Here is a 22,363-nt window from a genome sequence, read left to right as displayed (position 1 = left end):
GGGAGGAAGGAAGGGAGGAAGGAAGAAGGAAGGAAGGAAGGGAAGAGGGAGAGAAAGAGGAAAGAGAGGGAGAGAGGAAAGAGGGAGAGGAAGGAAGGATGAAGGAAGGAAGGAAGAACATAGGAAGGAAGAAAGGAATGAAGGAAGAAGGAAGGAAGGGAGGAAGGAAGGAAGGAAGGAAGGAAGGAAAGAGGGAGGGAGAGGAAGGAAGGAAGGGAAGGAAATAAAGAGGGAGGGAGAGAGGAAGAAGGAAGGAAGGAAGGAAGGAAAGAGGGAGGGAGAGGAAGGAAGGAAGGGAAGGAAATAAAGAGGGAGGGAGAGAGGAAGAAGGAAGGAAGGAAAGAGGAAGAGAGAGGAAAGAGGGAGGGAGGGAGAGGAAGGAAGGAAGGGAAGGAAATAAAGAGGGAGGGAGAGAGGAAGAAGGAAGGAAGGAAGGAAAGAGGGAGAGAGAGGAAAGAGGGAGGGAGAGGAAGGAAGGAAGGAAGGAAGGAGGGAGGAAGAGAGGAAAGAGGGAGGGAGAGGAAGGAAGGAAGGAAGGAAGGAAGGAAGGAAGGAAGGAAGAAGGAGGGGGAAGGAGGGAGGAAGATTACATACTCTCTATTTTGGAATAATTCTGAATTTACAGAAAAGTTATATAGTACAGAGAGGTCCCGTCAACCCCTTACCTGCTTTCTCATAATGTTAATATCATACACTGCCACAGTGTGTCTACCATAGCTAAGAAACCAACATTAGTAGTTGATGTTTTTTCAGCTTATTTTTCAACAAGGAAGCCTACCACTGAGTCGGCAAGCCGCACACAGGCTGTGAAGAGGAATGGCTGGCCGGGGCACACACTCTGGGTTTCTCTAAACTGAAGGCGGACATGAAGCAGCTTCCCAGACACCATGGGTGGCCTTTGGTGGCCTCAAAGGAGCCCAAGGTCGCAACCTCTGTCGGACAGGCTGAAACCCACAGCCTTCACCCCAGGAGAGACCGTGACTTTAAAATCTGATCCCAGAAGGGACTGTGATGGGGTCAGGAGAAGAAAAGGAAGAAATGACATCCATCATATCAGACTCGTCTCAAAGTTCAGCTCACCTGCCAAGAGGAGAACACTGTATACTGAAAATGAAGATAGGTAAGAAGAGTTAGGAATGGCGTATCGTATGTCTCACTCGAAGGAACAATTCATCAGTGCTACCGAGCTGTCAGCCGCTGACATGATAAGGAATAACACCAAATGAATAATGTTTCCTCCAAAACCAACTCCTTTAATTACAAGCCTCTTCTTTCCAGAGGAGAGACAGAAGATGCAGAAACACCAATTTCATGCACTTGTGCCTGAATAATGTCTCCATGCTGCTTTTTCCAGATGGCGACCTTCTCACTGGAGGGACTAATGATGTGGGCATATTTAGGGAAAAACCAATAACGGAGTCTTTAACCTTCAACAACAAAAAGCATGTTGTACAAAATGTTCCTTGGGATACATTAGAAAATATCAATTACATTGCTCACTGAGGTGTAATCAGCTGTAATAATCAAAATTAATTTTTAAAAATAATTAAACAGACCCCAGGGCAAACAGTCGATGCTCTCATCCTATGACATCACAGCGTACATATGTACCTGAAAAGTTGTGCCTTCTGTTAGCAACAAAGGCATCTCGCGAGGATGAGTGATGGATGCAGGATGTGAAGGCTAGTGAGTTTCATCGCAGCAAAAAGGGAGAAAGCATTTTATTCCCTCGCCCCATGCACATCCTCCTATGCACATTCTCCTATGTACCAGGCACCATGCCCAGCCCGACCGAGTTACTGATATTAGATGCTCCAAAGCAAACATGCAGTTAATTTTTAAAATTAAAACACAGCACACTTTGTTTCAAAACTAATTCATCTTTAAGAAAATCCACAAGGTACTATAAACTATAGAAAGGATGAATAAATCAGATGGAAGGTAAGCAGGGCTCAAACAGGAAGGAAGAAGCAGGGAAAGGGATGTGTGCATGTACATGAATGTGCATGTGCATGTTTTTTGCAGAAATTTATGCCACTAGGTGTGTGCGGTTATAAGACCTGGGTCATGTTTACCTCTCCGAGATTCTGAGTGCCCAGATCACCGTGCCCAGAAATAGACCACTGACAGGAGTCACAGTTCTTCCTGATGCTGACAGCTGAGGGAGATGTCCCCTGTGGCTGCCCTCTCCCCACTTTAGTCCAGCCACACTGGTCTCTGCTGCCTCAGAGCATTCCAGCACATGCCTGTCTCAGTGCCTTTGCCTGATTGTCCTCTCTGCCTGACTGCTCTTTCTCCAGAAAGTCACTTCCTTATTTCTCTGCTTCTATGCCCCCCTTCCAGAGAGGACTTTTGACCACCTTCATCTAAACAACCACCCTCTCCCACTTACCCTGCTCGATTTTTCCTCGTTGCAATTAGCGCCCTTCACATTTACAAATTTACTTGTTTATTGTCTATCTTCGCCCCCTAAAATGCAGTCTCCATGAAAGCAGAGAATATGTCAGATTGTTCTCTCTTCTGTAACCTCAGTGCTTACTTCAGGGTACAAAGTAAGCACTTGGTAAATATTTTGTTGAGTGAGTGAATGAATGAATGAATGAACGAACGAGACCTCAATTGATGTAGAAGACAGTATCTTCAGCAGCCTGTCTTCACCAAAGACAGAACTGATTTAAAATATTTTTGCTTCCGTGTGAGCCCAGAGCAAACTGTGACAAGCCCTTTGTAGACCTACATGGCCTCAAGTATTGCAATCTATTCAAGCTTCTTTCGGGTGAGCTATTTCTCAATCGATCTCCCCAGGACTCAGAGGCAACTTAGCCGAGCCAAGGACAGTGGCCTAGGAGAGGATGGGGAAGTGGCTGAAGGCACATCAATAGTCTGCAAGGGCTCTCATACAATACACATCCACGCCAGCATCCCAGCTGTCCCTTCCCTAGCTTCCACAGCCAGACGGACCTGACCCCTGGGGACAAAGCTAACTTGGTCAAAGAACAGAAGTTCCAGGGTGAAGCCAGGGGGTAGAGGGGCTGGACCCCTCCTGTCACAAATGGCCTTGGTCAGGAGCAAGTGCTTGGGCACCAGTGGGGACGCTCCAAGCTTCGGGGGCTCAGAAGAGCTATACTGCAGGTGAGATGGTCATCCCTTTGGCGGAGAGAACAATAAGGTGGGATCAAATTTTGGAAACTGTCTTCCATTTCTAAAGCACTTGCAGTTTCCAAGTGCTTCCACATGTTCTAGTATAGACAGAGCACAGTTGTAAGATCAGGAATTGAGGCTCTGAGAGGTCACAGAATTGCCTAAGGTCAAGCTCAGTAGTACAGAGACAGGAGACCCTTTCTTGACTCCGCCATTTCCTGGCTGCAAAGCCCTTGACTGTTTTTTGTTTTTTTTTTAAGATTCAATGTACACATCTGTACAATCAGCCAATCAACAAGCTGACTGAGCAGTGTCTTCCACAAGCCAATGTGTTAAGGACGCATCCTACCCTCAGTTCTGAGTATGAGGTGGCCAGACAGCCCAGTCAAGTTCATTTTGTTTCCCCTTCTATGTTTGTGCTCTGTCTCCCTATGTCCTAAATCCTCTTGTTTCTGAAGCTCAGAAAGAAGAAAGTCTCCTTCCCGGGCTACCTGAGCAGTTACAGGCAGCCCACATTCCTCTCTTCTCCACCGCATCTGATGATAGTACCCTCCCATCAGTCACTGGCCACAATAGACAACGGAGCCATTGAGACAGCAGAGCCCACATTCTGAGCAGGGGGGATTTGGAGCCAACCTCATTTTCCAAAGTTACATGGGCAGAAAGCTCCTGCTGTGTAATGGGTCTAGCAACCATCTATTCCACCTCCCTGGGGAGCCCCTTCCCACAGTTTCCCACAGTTATCTGTCCCCTTGTGGAGACAAGGAAACAAAGACTCAGGGAAGTTAAGTAAATGACCCAACGTTTCCTGATCCCAAGGTCATGTTCATTCAATGACCACAGTCTGCCTCTGAAAATAAGTGACTCCAGCATTAGAATATATGACACATTGTGCTTCTCAAGAAGAGCCTCAGTATATTTCTAGTCCTATATGCTCTTGCAGAACCTTGCCACTTCCCCACCAGAAGGTAGAGTCTATTTCTGCCCCCCTACCCCCCGCTGCCTTGAACCCAAGCAGAATTGTGTGCCTGTCTTGACCAAAGGAATGCAGCAGAGGTGAAGCTAGGTCATGGAAGGCGATGTGGCTTCTGCCTGACTGACTCTCTCTCTCTCTCTCTCTCTCTCTGTATCTCTCCTCTCTGTATCTGTCCGTCTGTCTGTCTGTATCTCCTTCCCCCTTATTTGGAAATTAGCCCTTGAAACCCAGCCTCCAGGTTGTAAGGAAGCCCAGGACCTACGGAGAAGCCAGGTATAGGTATTCCAGCCAGCAGTCTCAGCTAAGGTCTCAGACTGAAGTCAGCAGCAACCATCAGCTGTATGAGTAAATGAGCCTTCCAAGGATCCCAGCCAAGGCCCCAGACATCATGGAGTAGAGGCACCTCCCCACCCCTTCCGTGCTCCAAACTCCTTACGACAGCATCCATGATCACAAAAACCCATTGTTGGTGCCACTGAGTTTTAGGATGGTTTGTTATAGAGCTTTAAAGAAATTAATTTCAAAAAATCCCAACAACTCAGCCCCACATAGTCAAGAGGATCCACCGCTACATCTCCTGGCAACGGTGCCAATGTTTTTGACCCCTTTGCTGAGTCCACACATACGGCTCTTACTGAACTGTGGGCTAGTGCTCTCTGAGCACACGTGACTCAAAAGGAGAATAGCAAGTAGCACTGGTTCGGGTTTTAATGCCGTAAGCAACCCCTGCTCTTGGAGCCCCAGGGGAGCCCATAGTCACTTCAAGTTAAAGCCAGCCTAAGACCTGGTTCCCCTACATGTAGCTGCAACTGGGAAGTCACGTGCATAACCTTAAATGCTCAGAAGAACATGGAAATGAGTCATACCCAGCAACAACAGACAGAGAAGACATGACTCACGGGATCTGAAACAAAGGCCTGATGCTTCTCCAGGGAAGAGGGATCTGAGCTCACCTCTGTCTTGCACTCAGGGTCCTTGGCCTGCCTCCCGGGCATCAGCCTCATTGCTGAAGACAAGCTGCCACTCCACGAGGAGACCTTGCTCGGATGTCCCACATTCGAGCGGCTGGCCAGCGACTTCTTCTCAGATGCTAGGAACGGGGAAGCAAAAACTGTCAGAGGTGAAGTTGAAAGGAGGATACACACTATTTTGCAACTGGCTTGGCTTTCAAAGGGCCATCCGGGGTCACAAGCCTCTTGCGCCTCCTCCAGTAAGGAAAACAGCCCAGGCTACAAGCTTACACTGCCGTCTTCTGACTAAGAAATACAGTGTGGGTTTCAGGGTCACCAGACCTGGCTTAGACCCCTAGCTCCACTGACTCAAAGTGAGATGCTGGACAAGTTAGTTAAGTCCTTGAGCCTCAGTGTCCTCATCCTGCAAACTGGGAATAATAGCGTCTAACCTCATTCTGGTGTCATGAAGAGTAAATAAGATTATGTGTTTCAAACACAGGCCATCAAACAGAGAATTTTCTGTATATGATTGCTGGCAACAAGAGAGCCATTTGTAAGCATGGGGTGCATCTCACCATTTTATTCACTACATGTGCATGGGGATATACGTCCTATTTTATTAACCTTTTCCCTGAAATGGAATCTGACACTTTGACCTCAAACTACACATGTATATACATAGGCATGTACATACATACGCATTTTCCAGGGTTAATTTGGAAAGCCGATAAATAAAAGTTCTATACCGCCGGGCAGTCTGGGATGACACACATGGAAGTGACTAACTCATAAGTCACTGTCAATGTTGTGATGCTAGAAGACTTCAAACAAGTACGTGAGCCATAATTCGAGAGCAATGACCACTTTAAAACCAAAATTGAGGGGTACCTGGCTGGCTCAGTCGGTAGAACATGTGACTCTCGACCTTGGGGTTGTGAGCTCAAGCCCCACACTAGGTATAGAGATTACTTAGAAATAAAATATTTTAAACAATTAAAAAAATAAAAACAAAATTAAAACATCATTCCTGCAGGTGCAATAACTCATATGAGGGGGGAAATGCTGAGTCACTGAAAGAATGCAGGGGTCATTAATATCTTAGGGATGAAAACTCTCACTTGAAACATGAAGAACCTGGGAATCCAGGTCACTGCATGATTTGGTGGCAAGGTTTCAAAGCTGGTAGGTGAATATCAGGACAGGACCTAGAATCCTAAGCTCTAGGCTAGACATGGTAGACAGAGCTAGACATCTAGCTCTGACATGGCACACTCTCTAAGAGATTACTAGTATCTGCTTGCACCTCTGGCCTTCCTTTCACCCAAGATGCAAAGCAGCTTTCATTCTTCACACTCAAAGATGCATGAGGTTTCAGTAATCCCCACCAAAGGGATGAGAGAGGAGGTCTGGGTGGAAAAGGCTCTGGGCCCTGAGTGGAACTTTGGGCAAGTCCACATCTATGAGACTCAGCAGTTCTGTTCCCTGGAGCCAAGTGGACAGAGACCTAAGTAATGCTGCCAGGCCTTGAGCATCGTCTCCTCCCAGAGTGGGGTAATCTCTTCAATCTTCACTTCTCTGTCTCCAGGTTTCACAGAGAGATCAATCTTGAAGGTGTCCTCCAGCTCCTGCCGCCTCTGTGCCACGAGCTGCTGCCACAGGGTCCGCACTGTCTTTTGGATGTTGTGCTGGACTAACAGAGAGAGTATATCACACAATCAGGATGGCCTCAGTGCCTGTCCCAGCAAGGGCCGGAGATGATGTATCACGGCTGCTTTTATTGCGTCTTTCTTGAATATCACTCAAGCTTTGCAACTTCCAGCCAGAAAGCGGTCAGTATGTAGACAACGCTACCAACATCCATGTGAGCTGGCCTTTCCCCCACCTCTAACTGCCCACCACCAGGTCCTGTCTGCCTCGTATGTTCAGAGCTGGGAGACACGATTGATGGGCACAAGAAATCTCTTTCTCCCACCCCCAAGTGTCATTAAATACCAACGGCAAAAATACTTATGTAAGCTCTAGGTAACCAAATACCACCCCCAACAGCTCCTTTCAATGTACCTTCTATGTTGAGCCCTCAAAGGAATGGACACCAAACCCAAGACTGTGCCTAGGGACCTAGGACCCAAGCCAGTCCTCTTTCCTGGCACTGCATCATGCTTCCCACTGCCCACCAATCTCAATGCCCTGGATTTGCCCAGATATGAGCCAATCTACCAGGCCAGTTCTACCTGCTATGCCCCATAATTACAATACCCTGAACATTGCCTAAACACCCTTGGATCTTGAACCACTGAGTCCCTCCTCTAGTACCAGCCCCTACAGTCTATTTTTTCCACCCTAGAAGGATGGACATTGCTCAGTCCACTCTTCTAGCTAGACCAAAATACAAATATTTATGTTGTAATTAACAGTGCGCCAGAGTATGTTTTAAACTCATGAGAGTTGTAAGCACTGGATTTGGGCACCTATGTGACCAAAAAACAGACGCCCTTGTGCCTACTATCTGGTATCACAATGTGAGCGGCACAGTCAACAAACCAAAATAGTGAAAGCAAGTCTGCTGAAGCTTCTTAGATCAAAACAGAGCAAGAGCTAGGGGCGCCTAGGTGGCTCCGTTGAAGTGTCCAACTTCAGCTCAGGTCATGATCTCACAGTTCATGAGTTCCAGCCTCACATCAGGCTCTCACACAGAGACCACTTTGGATCCTCTGCCTCGCTCTCTCTCAAAAATAAATAAACATTTGGGGTCCCGGGGTGGCTCAGTTGGTTAAGCATCCGACTCTTGGTTTCAGTTCAGGTCATGATCTCACGGTTCATGAGTTCGAGCCTTCCATTGGGCTCTACACTGGCAGTGTGGTGCCTACTTTGGATTATCTCTCACCCTCTCTCTCTGCTCCTCCCCTGATCACACTCTCTCTGTCTCTCAAAATATAAATTAATTAATTAAAAAAATAAAAAATAGGTAAACATTTTTTAAAAGAGCAATTTCTTTTTTAAATTTATTTTCTTTTAAAAAAAATTTTTTAAACACTTATTTATTTTTGAGACAGAGAGAGACAGAGCATGAATGGGGGAGGGTCAGAGAGAGAGGGAGACACAGAATCCGAAACAGGTTCCAGGCTCTGAGTGGTCAGCACAGAGCGCGACGTGGGGCTCGAACTCATGGACCGCGAGATCATGACCTGAGCTGAAGTCAGAGGCTTAATCGACTGAGCCACCCAAGCACTCCTGTTTTTTAAATTTATTTTCAAGTTAGCTAACATACAATGTAGTCTTGGCTTCAGGAGTAGATTTCTGTGACTCATTGCTTACATACAACACCAATTCCTTATCCCAACAAGTGCCCTCCTCAATGACCATCACCCACTTTCCCCACCCCCACTAACCCTCAGTTTGTTCTCTGTATTTAAGAGTCTCTTATGGTTTGCCTCCCTCTCTGCTTTTATCTTATTTTCCCTTTCCTTCCTCTATGGTCATCTGTTAAATTTCTCAAATTCCACATATGGAATCTGATGGGTAAAAATCATATGATATCTGTCTTTCTCTGACTGACTTATTTCACTTAGCATAATACCCTCCAGTTCCATTCACATTGTTGCAAATGGCTAGATTTCATTTAAAAAAAGCAATTTCTAAACACATGGATCTGGCTGCTACTTTTTTTTTTTTTTTTTACAAATTGCCAATCACCTTTACTTGATTTGATGTAAGCAAATTTAAAAAATGAACTCAATCAAGCCAAAAATCTCATAGAAATAATGAGTTTATTGACCCCATTTTCTAGAGAAGAAAGTTGAGAGAGAGCTTGGTAAAGGACTGAACAAGAGGAGGTGACATTCCAGTTCCCATATCTAGCAATCCAAAGGAAAATTCAAGAGACCACCTGAGAAGTGAAATCAACTTATGGTGAAATCCCTAGAATGTTAGTAAGTCACCAAGTTCTTAGTCTGACCAAGTCTCACAGAGCTGAAGAATGAAATCCAGAAGTTAGCACCACTCACCCACTCTCCCAAAAATAAACAACAAACAACATGTACCATCATTCAAACTTGGGAAGTCTTCCTCTCCTTTTTCTCTTACTTCTTCATTTGGAGAAAGAAAGACTTGATGATAAGGAGTCATTCTAGGCTTGGGTTCCAGTCCAAATCCTTCTGGATAACTAGGAGACAAGAGATTTTTCACTATAAACTCCAGTTTCTTTAAGATCATTCTATTGTTCTTTATTACAAATAATCATCCTCTAAACTCAATACATATCAATTGGAAAAACTTGTCTAATCAAGTTAAACCAAATATGTCATGGCAATTTCTGTGACAGATATTATCGCATTCTGGAAAATAGGAAAACTTCTTTTTTTTATTCTTGTTTTATTAAATCTAATCCAGCCTCCCAGCAGGCCTCCTGAACTCTCTCCTGGTTTCCCAACCATCAGGACTGGTCATTTGTTTTTGTAGACTCCCAAAGTATTGACCTCTACCTTTGTTTGGCCCTGATCTCATCCCACTTGGAAGGGGCCAGGCAAGCTTCATGGGCCTGTGACCTGTGCAGTTGTACAGGGTCCACACTCAGAAAGGCCCCATGCTTGGACTCTGCTGTCCCTGTCTTGAAATTCTTAGTAAATTTTGAACAACACGTCTGCATTTTTTGCAGGATCCTGCACATCACGTAGCTGGTTCTAAGTGCAGGCATAGGGGTTTACATATTAGGTTTCCCATGAACCGTTTGCTCTGGGGCCCCTTCAATCATGTTAATGTCCACATGCCTTCTTCTCTGGGCCCCTTCAATCAACCAAGCAGAATAGACACTCAGTACATGTTTGTGGATTGAACCAAAAACGACAAACAAGGAAATGAAAATATACCATTATATGAGAATATCCATTCTTGAAATTTCTAGGATAAAGTCCCTTTAGATTTTAAGGCCATTTAGCTACCCAGAGGGATCTGAGGAAGGTGGAAATCCAAACATACACATAGGGTGGCATCTGCCGTTCTTACCTATGCTTCCAATATGGATAGACTTAATTCTTAAAATACAAACGAGAGAAGACCCTCCCAATTTAATCTACCAAAAATGGGTTCTTTTATTTCACACAAATAAAATAGCAAATGCCTCCTCTGGGCTAGGAGTGTTTTGCAGTGATTCCCAGGGAGTTTTAAGACAAATCAAGTCTAGAGTTTTGTAACATCCAATAGTCAATTTGACAGAATTTTTGGATTTTTTTTTCAAGTAGTAAGATATAATAGGTACTGGTATAAAAACAACAACAACAACAACAACAACAACAACAACAACACAAAGACAAGAGCAAAGTGTAATCTCCCATAGCCCACCTTTCCTCTACACTCAACATGGCTCTATTAGTAACAGATAGCATTTATGGGGCACCTGGGTGGTTCAGTCGGTTAAGCTAGATTTCGGCTCAGGTCTTGATCTCACGGTCTGTGGGATCAAGCCCCGCGTTGAGCTCTGTGTGCTGACAGCCTACTTGAGATTCTCTTTTTCAAAAGTAAATAAACATTTTTTAAAAAGAGAGAGATAGCATTTGTAAGCATATAATCCCAAGGCAATGGTGATACAGAATATTCACACATGAAAAAAAAGAAAGTGCATATACACAGAAAAATCTAACATATTTCAAACTTCGGACTTCAAGAAAAGGATTTAACTAAACTTATTTCAATTTCTTTTTATTAGAATTTCCTATACAAGTGTGCTTATGGATATCATTTTATATCACAAATTGTGTGTGTGTGTGTGTGTGTGTAATTTTTTCTGCAAGAAAATTACGCCCACTTTGCATGATACAATTTATTATATATTTTTCCATTCTAAGAGTGCATTTATCAAATGTTAATATTTCTAAAATCTGGCTGCATCATAAAATCAATGTGTATATTCAATGTCGAGCTTTCTGCCCCAAAAATGAAATCAATAAGATATCTTACAACCTGAGAATTGTGGAAAAGGGGTAAATTATTAATCCATGATGATTCTTGCTGCTGAGTCACATGGACAGATTATCAAACACTGCCCATAATTTGGACAACCAGATAACCGATATATATACCATTTGTATTGGCCCCAATCAAGTGTCCCTCTAAAGCTTTCTTCTCTGCATTGACCACCAGTAGGCAGGAAACAAGTAAGCAGTCCTTACCTTCTCTCATTGAGCAGCAAAAAACAATACATGAGACACAGGAGGAAGCTGGTGTTGGAATTATAGGTGGCAAAGATAATGTCCCAGTGTTCCTGTAGGAAGCCCAAGATGCTGAGAAGACTAAGGCATTCGGAGAGTGATTGCTGGGGCTTGGACAGGCAGTAAAGAATGACTTTATTTAAACTGCTGTACAAAGCACTGATGATAGCATCCCTTGGAGAAGAGGCATTCTCGATGACCTGTGTCATAAAATAAACACACATATACACACGCATACTTGTGAACACTTTGTGAGTTTAAATGCTAACCCAGTTAACTGAGAAAATGATACAATCTTAGAATCTCTTTTGGATTTCAAAAAGTTGGCATGATCTGAAATTCAAATAGGGCTACTTTCCTCTACCTCTGAGCTTCTATTTAAGTGAATGATCACTAAAGTGAATTCAAAAACATAGATTTATCAAAAACGTGCGGAAAAGAAATTTTAAAAACATAAAAATTAAAATTAAAAATTAAAAAGTTAAAAAAAAAGAAAAAAAATTAAAAGCTTACCACCATCATATTATAAAAAATAGATGGGAACCAGAAATTTCTGAAATACTGGTAACATGGTTGACATTCAGTGTATGAGAATATGCTATTTATAGTGTCTACTTTTTAAAATATATTATTAACTATTAATAGTATTTATATAGAGAGTGTTTACAATATTCCCAGTATCACGCTAAGCATTTTTGCATCCATGAACATGAACTGTTCATTTAAACATCATAATAAAATGAAGTGAGTATTAAGATTATCCTACTTTAGGGATAAGGAGGCTGAGGGTCAGAGAGCTTAAGTGGTCAGCAAGGGTCAAACCCACATCAGACATTGAGTCGTGCTCTTAACCACTGTATCCTCTAACAGAGATGGGAGTCCAACAAATTGTAGTACATGAGAAACTTAGAGGCGGAAGGCAGAAGGTCCTGATCTGTAGCCTTAACACTGATTGGTCCATCCATCTGTTTGGTTTCCTTGCTTCATTGTAACTAACAAATAAAAAGTCCTGGAGATCTAATGCACAGCATAGTGATTATAGACAATAATACTGTCTTATAAACTTTAAAGGTGCTAAGAGACCAGATCTTAATTGTTCCCACCACAAAAACGAAATGATAATTACGTGACTTGATAGAGGTGTTAGCTAACACTATGGTGGGAATCCTATTGCGATATATAAATGTATCAAATCAACATTAAACTTATATTCTGTTATATGGCAATTATATCTCAATAGAAACAAATCAGAAATTTTTAAAAACAAAAGACTCCATAGCCAAAAACTATGCGCAAAGTGTTTCAGTCTACTAGAGAGATCATTCGTTAATTATAGATTGCTCTCTTAGAATTACATCGGTAATGTAAGAATTTATACCAGTGAATTTAAGTTTTATTTAAATCTGCTGGAATTTGGGATTTATGTTTTTATCATCATCCTGTCCTGCTCCTCAGATGGGTCACATCTGTCAACCTGAGGTTGAGGTTTGTGAGAGTCACAGGCAGTGAGCAGGAGAGAAGGATGACGGATGTGTGAGGAGCTTAGTCTGGCCTGGCACCCCCTGAAGGCACATCAGCCCCAGTGGACACCCACTCTGAGTATCTAGATGCCTTTACACTGGGGAGCTGCTATTCATTGGACATTTGCATCCCCCCAGAACACATATATTGAAACCCCAGGTCGGGTCTCTGGGAGGTAAGTAGGTCATGAGGGTGGAACCCTCATGCTGGGATTAGTGCCCTTATAAGAAAAGACAAGAAAGAGCTGGCTTCCTCTCTTTCTCCAGCTCATGAGGATACAGGCAGAAGATGGCCATCTGCAAACCAGGAAGAGAGCTCTCCCCAGACACCAGATCTGCTGGAGCCTTGACCTTGGACTTCCCAACCTCTAGAACTGTGAGAAAGGATGTCTTTTGTTCAGCTGCCCAGCCCATAATGTTGTCAAAGTGGCCTGAGCCAAGTAAGACGGGACCTCAGTGGCTTCCCTCGTTTCTCAACACAACGTCCCAACAATCTGATTCTAATCCCCTCAGAGACGACAAGGGATATCTCTCCCATCTTGGGGTTTTTCTTGAGAAAGCATCTGAATGCATTCTGTTCGGGCTTGCCCAGAAATGTGCATCAGTCAGAATGACTATTGCCCTAGGAAATGTGCCAAGGCCCAGTCCTGGGGTCTGGGGTTGACTGCAGAGACAGAGGTGTTGGGGACACTGACGTCACCCTCTCTACGAAGCATGAACCCCCCTGGGTTCTGCTGCAGAGGACATGCCAAGAATGACTGGCAGGAGTTTCTGGAGGCAGATTTCAGCTTTCCAGCATTCACTGGTGCCCCACTGGCTGGGACTGCCTCACACCATCATGAGCTCCTCAGACAGGGAGGGCTCAAAAAAAGACTGAATGATTACTCGTCAGGAAATGTTCCCAGAATGTGAGGTGAGGACAAAGTAAAGGGTTCAACTCTAGAATTTTGAGAGTATGATTCTGTGTGTGTGCACACATGTACAATAAAGAACGTGTGCACATGTACACACACATGCTTACGTCTAAAGGTGTATGTATAGGCACGCATTTGCATGTGTGGGTGTGTATGTAGATCCATCTGGGGAGGGAAGGAGAGCACAGCGGGAATAATAGGGCTAGGAAAAAGTACTCTTGTGGCAATTTCAGGAAAGCCCACATGTGACCCATGGAGGTGCATATTAAGAATGAAATGAAATAAGTCTTTTGGAAATAAAGAGCTTTTTGGACCTTTGTTGCTCAGGTGCCAGCACAGGGGGCTGTAGCTCCCAGTCACTGAGATGGATCTCAGGTGGCCTGAGGTAAGAGCCCTGCAGGACACTCGACATCCACCCGGTGCTACCTGGGCCATCAAGGTCCTCTTTCCTCTCACCCATCATGGAATCTATTTCCAGGAAGGACAGCAGGTCCAACTGGACCGACCAGATAGCAGCCAACAGTGAGTCACAAGGACACTTGGTGGGTCAGTGGGAGTTTCTCCCCCACCATGGCCAGCCCAGGGTTCTTACCAACATGATGTGGTCTATGACGAAGAGAAGAATGTGTCGGGGGTCAGCTGAGAACATCCCACTGTATAGTTTCTCTACCAGCTTCTGGGTGAAGTAGGAGATGCTCGAGAGTGAAGGAGTCAAAGCAGCTTCTGCATTCGGCTGAGGCTCTTTACTGCCTGGAAGCGGGGGTGGGAGGACACAGACCAGGTCTGAGAAATCATCAGACTTCAAATGGTCTTCTCTCCACGACAGTCTTCAAGCCCCTCACGGTAACCAACCACATCTCACTCACCTCTGTATACCCCACTGTAACCTTCTGTATACCCTGTTGCTGGAAAATGGGGTCTTACACACAGTAGGTGCCCGATGTACACACATTTTTTTTCTCAAAAAAAAAACAGGTCTTTAACAATGTAGTCAGTGATATAAACCAAGTGGGGAGAAGGCAGACGAGGAGCAGCATTTCTTCCAGTAGGCATTTGGGGGGAGGGGGAGGAGCATTTAAGGCATATGGTAAATGGGAAGGCTGTCATGGTGACCCGAGGCCCTGTTGGGACAGAGGATAAAGGGACAGAGGATGAAGCTGCCACGTTGAACTGTCTGTGCTCACCATCATGGCAGGTGCTGTGCTCAGATGCGGATGTGATGGTCTCAGCTAATTCTTATAACGACCCCCTGAGTTAGCCACAACTGCCATCCTCACTCACAGCTTCAGGCACCTGCCCTGAGTCACATCGCCATCTAGTGACAGAGCCAAGAGCAGAAGTGGGAATAGCAAGCTTACGCTTTTCACTGCTCTACCTTACTGCCCTTCCCCAAGAAAGACCAAAAGTCAGGGTTGCCACATTGTGGGGCAAAGAAGAGTCCAGAAGATAAGTAAGCCATGTCACTAAGGATTCCATGGCTCAGAAACCACAGAGAGGACTTTTGTTTAATCTTGTTGGGAAGGTACAGCTTCTCTGGAACTAAGTATTCTGAAGGAAGGTTCAGTCTGAACTTCTTAGGGGCAATGGCGGTGTCTTCATCCAGGTTCGTCCATTTAAGAAACACTTGCTGTGCCCAGTCTTGGGTGCAGAGAGAAAGATGCTGAGCAGAAGAATGTTAAATTCCAGTCGACATCTTGACTTCCCTCATGGGAAGAGGCCAATCCTACTGAAGCCAGAGGAGAACTGATTTTAGCTCAGAGGCCTTCTGCCTCTGAGTGGCCCAGTGATGGCAGGGGTGTCATGGAGAGTGGAAAGCATGCCTCCCCTGGGGCCTCGAGGCAGCTTTTGGGAGGTCCCATCACAGAGTCATGGAGGGGCTGACGTGCAGGTGGAGGACGTCTTCCCATGGCTCCTAAGAAACACTGCAGCATTGTGACCCGGAGGCTGGGTCAGTAGCTGGTGGGCACACTGGCTTTCCTGCTCAGCTTCCAGAAGCTTTGTGTCATAAAGGAGGAGAAAGTCACCCCCACTCACCTCTGAGCATGGGCATGTTGCCTCCACTCGTCGTGTGAAATATTTCCATGGTGGAAAGCAGGACCTCAGATTGGAAATCCCGTTTCTGTTGGCTGGTGGCATTGTCTGGAGAAGCCTGGAAGCATACTGGGGACTCAGAGAGTGGCCACACGACCATCATGTCCACTTAGTGCTCACGGGCTCATATGCTAATACTACATCTGCTGGGAGCGTAGGCTGCAGAGAGCTCACAACTATCCTTCTCCAGGGCACTGCCCTCTGCTGATGAAGTCGCCTCACTGGTGAGGTGACGCCCGCTTGCTGGATGGAGGAAGCAAGTTGTGGAACACCCACAGGCAATGACTACCAGGCAGATGCCTCAAGGTGAGGCCAGCTCTGGGACGCACATAGCACACCTGTGTTCCCCGTGGGACCAGGCTGTGGCTGAGACCATTTCTTAGCTAGCTTCTTCCCCATCTCCTTCTGCATTCCTTCCCTGCTTCCCCTGAAAGCAGAGCCCCTGGTAAGTCACTTCCCCAAAATCCCTGCTTCAGGTTCCTTCTGGGAACCTGGCTAAAATCTGCCCTCTTCCATCTGTTCACATGTTGCTTGGTGAGTTCCCTGCTGTGCAAAGGGTCCGTGGTTCCCACCATATCACTGCCGTCCCAGGAAATGTTCTCAACCACCAGCCAAGGAGGCTCACCGACAGACCTAGGTGAGCTCTCAAAAGACATCAGCTCTCAGGTCTCCTTGGGCATACCCTGCCCTTGTGGTGCCCACGGCCTCCCAGACCTGTTCCCACAGCACGTGGCCCAACGACACCCTTTCCAACTCACCTCCAGGAGCACTTCCAATGGCAGCCACTGCTTGGGATTGGAGGCCACCAGCAAGAGCTCCCTCAAGAGCAGCTGCGTGAAATCCCTCAGCTGCTTCCGGGCGGGATGTGACTTGGCAGGAGCCTGTAGGCCCTCTGCAATGCCGTCGCCTTCAGTCGCAACCCCGGGGTTGCTGGCGTTCTGGGCAGGCTGAGTCATGGGCTCCTCAAAGACAAGAGAATCCCAGTATGAGCAGTCCGCCCCGCCTCAAAGTGCTTTCACATTCACCTCTGAGGTGTGCACAGGTGGGATTCTTATTAAACGCATAAGGAAATCAAGGCTCTGAGGAGGAAAGAGACTTTTCCAGAGTCCCACTGCTTATAAGGTGGGGGGCTATGGTCTCCGGACACGAGATAGGTGGGAGCCATGGAAAGAACCAGAGCATGGAGCAAGAGAGGCCTGCAGTGGTAAGCAATGAAGCCCAGGGTGTGTCCTGGGCAGGCCACTCCCCTCCTCAGAGCCACAGCTCACCATCAGCCACGTGGCAATGATGAAAAGGACCCACAAAGACATGTGAAGATACAATGAGAGAACAGCACATATGACAAGGCCTGGCCCCATGAACTATGGTCAAGAAAGCCTGTTCCCACCTCCTGGCGGAGACCTCACTCACCTTTACTGCCTGCCAGGCATGGCTGATGTCGACAGACAGGACCCTCAAGTGAGAGAAGCAGGACTTCCTCAAGTCCTGGCATCCAAGTCCCTGAAGCACGTTGGCCTTCACTTTCTCATTTTTATGTTTATAAAAATATTGGGAGATCAATGAGGCAGGGGTCATCGGCTCAGATGTGTCCAGGAAGACAAGGGGACGCTGGGAGGCCAAATGACACACCCAAGGACATACGGCTGGGGGCTTCTGACTCCTGGCCCATGAACTTTTCATGCACATTCATCTGTCAGCACCTCCCTTTGCTCATTCATAAAATTAACACAGCCATTCTTAATTAAGCCATAAAATGAATTTAATGGCACCTAGGGAGGTGGTGACTGCATTAATTAGCTCCATGCGGCCTTGACTGGAAAGATGCCATATATGTTCACAGCATATCGAAGCTTTGTGGCCACCAGCCTTCTGCGTGAAGAGGGCTTGTCACACTTTCTGTGCAACAAAGGCCTTTTGAAGCTGACTTGGAGCTGGGACAAGGCTAGGAGGTGTGGGGATAAGTGCTCTGACACTGGAGCCAGGAGCCCCAAGACAGGGTCTGGCTCATCTGCAGTCACTGGGGAGGTGACTTTGGGCCAGGCCTGCCCCCAGGCAGGAACTGTTGAGTATGAGGAGGAAGAGCCCCGCGTCAGAGTGTGCTCCAGAGCTGCGGGCAGGCGGCCGGCTGGAACCTCGACTTAGCAGGCAGATGGCAAGCCTGGCCTGTGGGTGTAGGAGCTGAGGTGGGGACCTGGGCCGAGAATGTCAGGCCGTGGACTTCGGGGTCCGGGCCGCCTCCAGAGGCCCCAGTCTGGGGGGTTGGGGAGGGGTGGTCTGTAGGACCGTCCTTCCTCCCTGCCTGGCTTCTGTCCCATCCACCACCTCTCCAGGGCTGTCCATAGTGACTTCCTTTGCTCTTTATTGCATCTTTTTTTTAAGCATTTACTTTCCCCATATGCTCCTTTAGTTGGTATTAGCCCACCAAACCGTTTTATCTTCTTGCAAATCTTCTAATCTTTGTATTTAGTTTTTTCATTAAAACTAGTTACTCAAGTCTACGGCCATACCACCCTGAATGCGTCCGATCTCGTCTGATCTTGGAAGCTAAGCAGGGTCAGGCCTGGTTAGTACTTGGATGGGAAAACTAGTTACTCAAACTTTATTTGGCCAATGAATTGTATTTTAAACTGACTGACGCAAAGGACATGAGCCTTGGGGCGAGAGAGTGGGGTTTCGATCTTGGCTCTGTCACTCGTGAGTCATGTAAGCTACAGCCAGTTTCATTCTCTCAGCCGTTTTGTGAGATGGGTCTTATGGCTCCCACTAAACACAGCAGAAACTGGCCAGTCCCGCTCGGCCTCTCTGGATCTCACTTTCCTCTTACAGACACCACCCGCCCAGGGTGCTAGTATGGTTAACCCAAGCACCAGGTTAAGTGCTGCAGGTGCTCAGTAGATGCTGTCTGTCACCATGAACACACTTCTAGAAAAGATTAACTGAAAGAGCACTTTCGTTCATTCATCTGGTTGTTCAGCAACTAATTGTGGGGCAAATATTACATACCCACAAGGCACGTGGCATGGCTTCTAAACCTCCCACTTATGCTTCTAAACCTTCTAAACCTTCCACAGCATGCTTTCTAACATGTTTCTTTAGCTATGGCTATGGATTCGGAGACAGGCGTCATAGTTCACCCTCCCTGCGGGGCGGTCTCGGGTTCCTACTGCACTGTGGTAGGGGCAATGAGGGGAGGTCTGTCTGGCCTTCCTCTCCTGCCCCTGCCTTCCCTTCACACTGTCCTTACCTGCACCTCTCAGCTCCTAGATGCTCCGAGCCCATTGGGCTCCCTTGGCCTGCCGGGCCCCTCTTCCTGTGGCCTACATGCACACCATGTTCTCAGGACCCAGTCGGCCCTCTGCCCTTCCAACATCAGCTTGTCTGGCTCTAAGCTGAGCCCTCAGCAAACCCTCTGACTGCACGGAGTCCTGAGTCGTGGACTGCAAACAGGATGAGGGTCCTGAGACCAGAAGACGGGACATTCCTGTTCCCCATCCCCTGGCTGGTGCATAGGCCACTGGCCTCCTGGGATGTAACTTGTTGTTTCACCTTAGCAGTGGGGATATTCCATATAGAACTGGATTCCGTCTACCTCAAATTTCTCATTACGGAGACTCCTGACAACTCAAAAAATTACTGAATCGCAGAACTCAGAACTCAAGCTGCATCTCAGCCAAGAAAAGGAAAATTACCCAAGTTGTTTACTTAATGTTTCACGCAAGCGGCCTTAAAATGTATTTTAACTTGGGGTGGAGGTAGGGAGGAATTTTGCCCTTCGCCCTTGAAGCATGATGACACTCACCCCTGCTCTCACTGGGCAGGGCAGTGGCGTGTCCTACCTTGTGGGTTCCCAGAGGGAAGGTGACAGCAGCCAACGTCTGGAGGAACTCCGGGGCCCGCCAGGAAGGGTCCTGGGGGTAGGTGCTGTGCACAAGGCCAAGGAAGTGCAGCACGCTGGCAGGGAAGGTCTGTTCCCAGGCATCATCTCCAGAGCCTGCTGAGGGCTGAAGACATACTTCATAAGAGGCGATGCATGGGAGCATGACTATGGCTGCAGGGGAGCCAGAGGATTTGAAATCTAGGCATTTCTGAGACTTTCAACAAGACGCCTAATTGCAAGACACCTAAATCAATGGATTAGCGAGGGATACCGGTCTTCAGCTGGGGAAGGGTTTAACACGTGTAGACATTGTTCCAAGGGCTTCACACACATTCCTCTTCTCCCCTCACAGCAACCCTCTGAAGTAAGTTCTACATCTACTTCTATTTTACAGATGGGAAGACAGAGGCACAGAGCAGTTAAGTAGCTTGCCAAAGGTCACCCGACAGGTAAGGGACAGAGCCAGGAATTGAACCCAGGCAATCTGGCTACAAAGTCTGGCTGTCTTCCTTATACTACCTGTATATGATTAGACACGGCCTCTGTATTCAAGGAACTTGCCAGTAAGAGTCAACTCCAGCCTTCCGCAGCCCAGTGCTAATACTTCCAGCTGTAGACCCTACCTTGGCTAATATCGGTACAAACCTTGTCTGAGGTTGGCAGGTCTTGAGGAGCCCCTTCCCCACCAGCCAGGGGTCTAGAATGGATCATGTTACGCTGAACTGATACCCAGTATCCCGAGGGGATCTGGGCACCTGTTTGCCAGCACACCAGAACTTGGCCTTGGCCATATGGCCAAGCCTCCATCTTGGCTGCACACGAGTGCCACACTAAAGGCCAGTTCCCTTGAGCAGTCATGACCAGTCACTTTGTCTGGAGACTGACTCCAGCCGCAGTATGTCCAGTGGCTGCCTGAGGTCCTGCTATATCCTGAATGGATAGTCTGGAAATTGAAAATTTACTAACCTTAATATTAGAGTCACCCAACAATGGCGCCACGCCAACAACTAGACTGAATTGGACTCAGCCTCCTCCTACAGATGTTACAGGTGGATGTCAGGTTTCTCAGCCCTAGCCTCCCCCATCTGTGGCTTCTCATCTTCCCAGCGGCTTGCCTCGAGTCCTGGCTGTATGTACTTGAGTTAAGATGTCATGTTTACCAAGTAGCTACCAAGGACTTGGAACTGACAAACCTAATTGTGGAAACAAAGGCAGGATGCATGGAACCATTAGAGAGCAGTTTAAAATCCCCTTCACAGGATTTTGGTGAGGGTCTGGTTTGCGCTATGCAGGTAGACAGAGACACTGCTTCCAAAGTCACCTGCATCTAGCAAATAATTATGGAGGTTCTTAGAGCACAATGTCAGATTTATGGGAGATGCCAGAGCTCAGAGTTCCAAGGGCTTTTTCTGGAGTTAGTGTGCCTGGTTCGGATGCTGCCTCTGCCACTTACTGATAGTGTAGCTTTGGACCAGTTCCTTAACCCCTCCAGCCCCCATTCTGTGAAACGAGGATCCCAATATGACCCATTGCAGAAGGTCGTTGTTGAGGATTGAAGGAAACATTTTACCACTTCAGGTTTATTTTCACAGTGACCAGCACAGGAGCTGAAAGATAAGGTCAGATATAAGACCTGGACTTTTGGGAGAGGAATTTGGATTCGATGCACTACGCAGAAGGGACCCCTGAAGATTCTTAGGCATGGCAGTGACCTGGACTGTAATGCCGATGCTGGACCCACAGGCGTCCACTGTGCCCTCACTCTGTGACCCTGCCTGAGTTAATCCCTGTAAGCTTTGGTTTCTATATCTGCGCAGTGGACATAATGCTGTCTGTTCCAAAGGATAGATGCACGCAGCAGAGTAGCTAACATCTAAAAGACTGACAACGTAAGACATGGGCCAGGATGTGGAGCAAATAGATATAAAGCTTCTGCACAGTGAAGGAAACAATCAACAAAACTAAAAGGCACCTGACGGGATGGGAGAAGATACTTGCAAATGACATATCAGATAAAGGGTTAGTATCTAAAATCTATAAAGATACAGATTATCAAACTCAACACCCAAAAAACAAATAATCCAGTGAAGCAATGGGCAGGAGACACGAATAGACACTTTTCCAAAGAGGACATCCAGATGGATAGCAAATGCATGAAAAGATGCTCAACATCACACATCATCAGAGAAAATACAAATCAAAACCACAATGAGATACCACCTCACACCTGTCAGAATGGCTAACATTAACATCTCAGGAAACAACAGATGTTGGCGAGGATGAGTGGAAAGATGAGCCCTTTCGCACTGTTGGTGAGAATGCAAACTGGTGCAGCCGCTCTGGAAAACAGTATGGAGGTTCCTCAAAAAATTAAAAATACAACTACCCTATGACTCAGCAATTGCACTACTAGGTATTTACCCAAAGGATACAAAGATGATGATTTGAAAGGGCACGTGCGCCCCAATGTTTATAGCAGTGTTATAAACAATAGCCAGATTATGGAAAGAGCCCAAATATGCATCAACTGATGAATGTATACAGAAGATGTGAGGGGTGCCTGGGTGGCTCAGTCGGTTAAGCGGCCGACTTCGGCTCAGGTCATGATCTCGCGGTCCGTGAGTTCGAGCCCCGCGTCGGGCTCTGTGCTGACAGCTCAGAGCCTGGAGCCTGTTTCAGATTCTGTGT

The 22,363-nt window shown here is 46.5% G+C and overlaps 1 protein-coding gene across 5 annotated transcripts in view; it reads right to left on the bottom strand.

Annotated features, from left to right (window-relative positions):
- WDFY4 (WDFY family member 4) overlaps positions 1 to 22,363 on the bottom strand; it is a 298,336-nt gene that overhangs the window by 144,311 nt on the left and 131,662 nt on the right. For all 5 annotated transcript variants that reach the window (XM_049645343.1, XM_049645342.1, XM_049645345.1 and 2 more), the window contains 8 exons: positions 19,635 to 19,799; positions 16,557 to 16,760; positions 15,742 to 15,856; positions 14,300 to 14,457; positions 11,235 to 11,473; positions 9,111 to 9,232; positions 6,575 to 6,760; positions 5,071 to 5,207 (listed from right to left, as the gene is read on the bottom strand). In XM_049645343.1, coding sequence (XP_049501300.1) covers positions 5,071 to 5,207; positions 6,575 to 6,760; positions 9,111 to 9,232; positions 11,235 to 11,473; positions 14,300 to 14,457; positions 15,742 to 15,856; positions 16,557 to 16,760; positions 19,635 to 19,799 — 1,326 coding nt within the window. The remainder of the gene's footprint in view (positions 1 to 5,070; positions 5,208 to 6,574; positions 6,761 to 9,110; positions 9,233 to 11,234; positions 11,474 to 14,299; positions 14,458 to 15,741; positions 15,857 to 16,556; positions 16,761 to 19,634; positions 19,800 to 22,363) is intronic.

Source organism: Panthera uncia, chromosome D2 (genome assembly GCF_023721935.1).
Source record: "Panthera uncia isolate 11264 chromosome D2, Puncia_PCG_1.0, whole genome shotgun sequence".
In the NCBI taxonomy this organism is placed as follows: domain Eukaryota; kingdom Metazoa; phylum Chordata; class Mammalia; order Carnivora; family Felidae; genus Panthera; species Panthera uncia.
The sequence above is the reverse complement of the archived record's forward strand: the minus strand, read 5'-3'. Positions and strand labels throughout refer to the sequence as shown.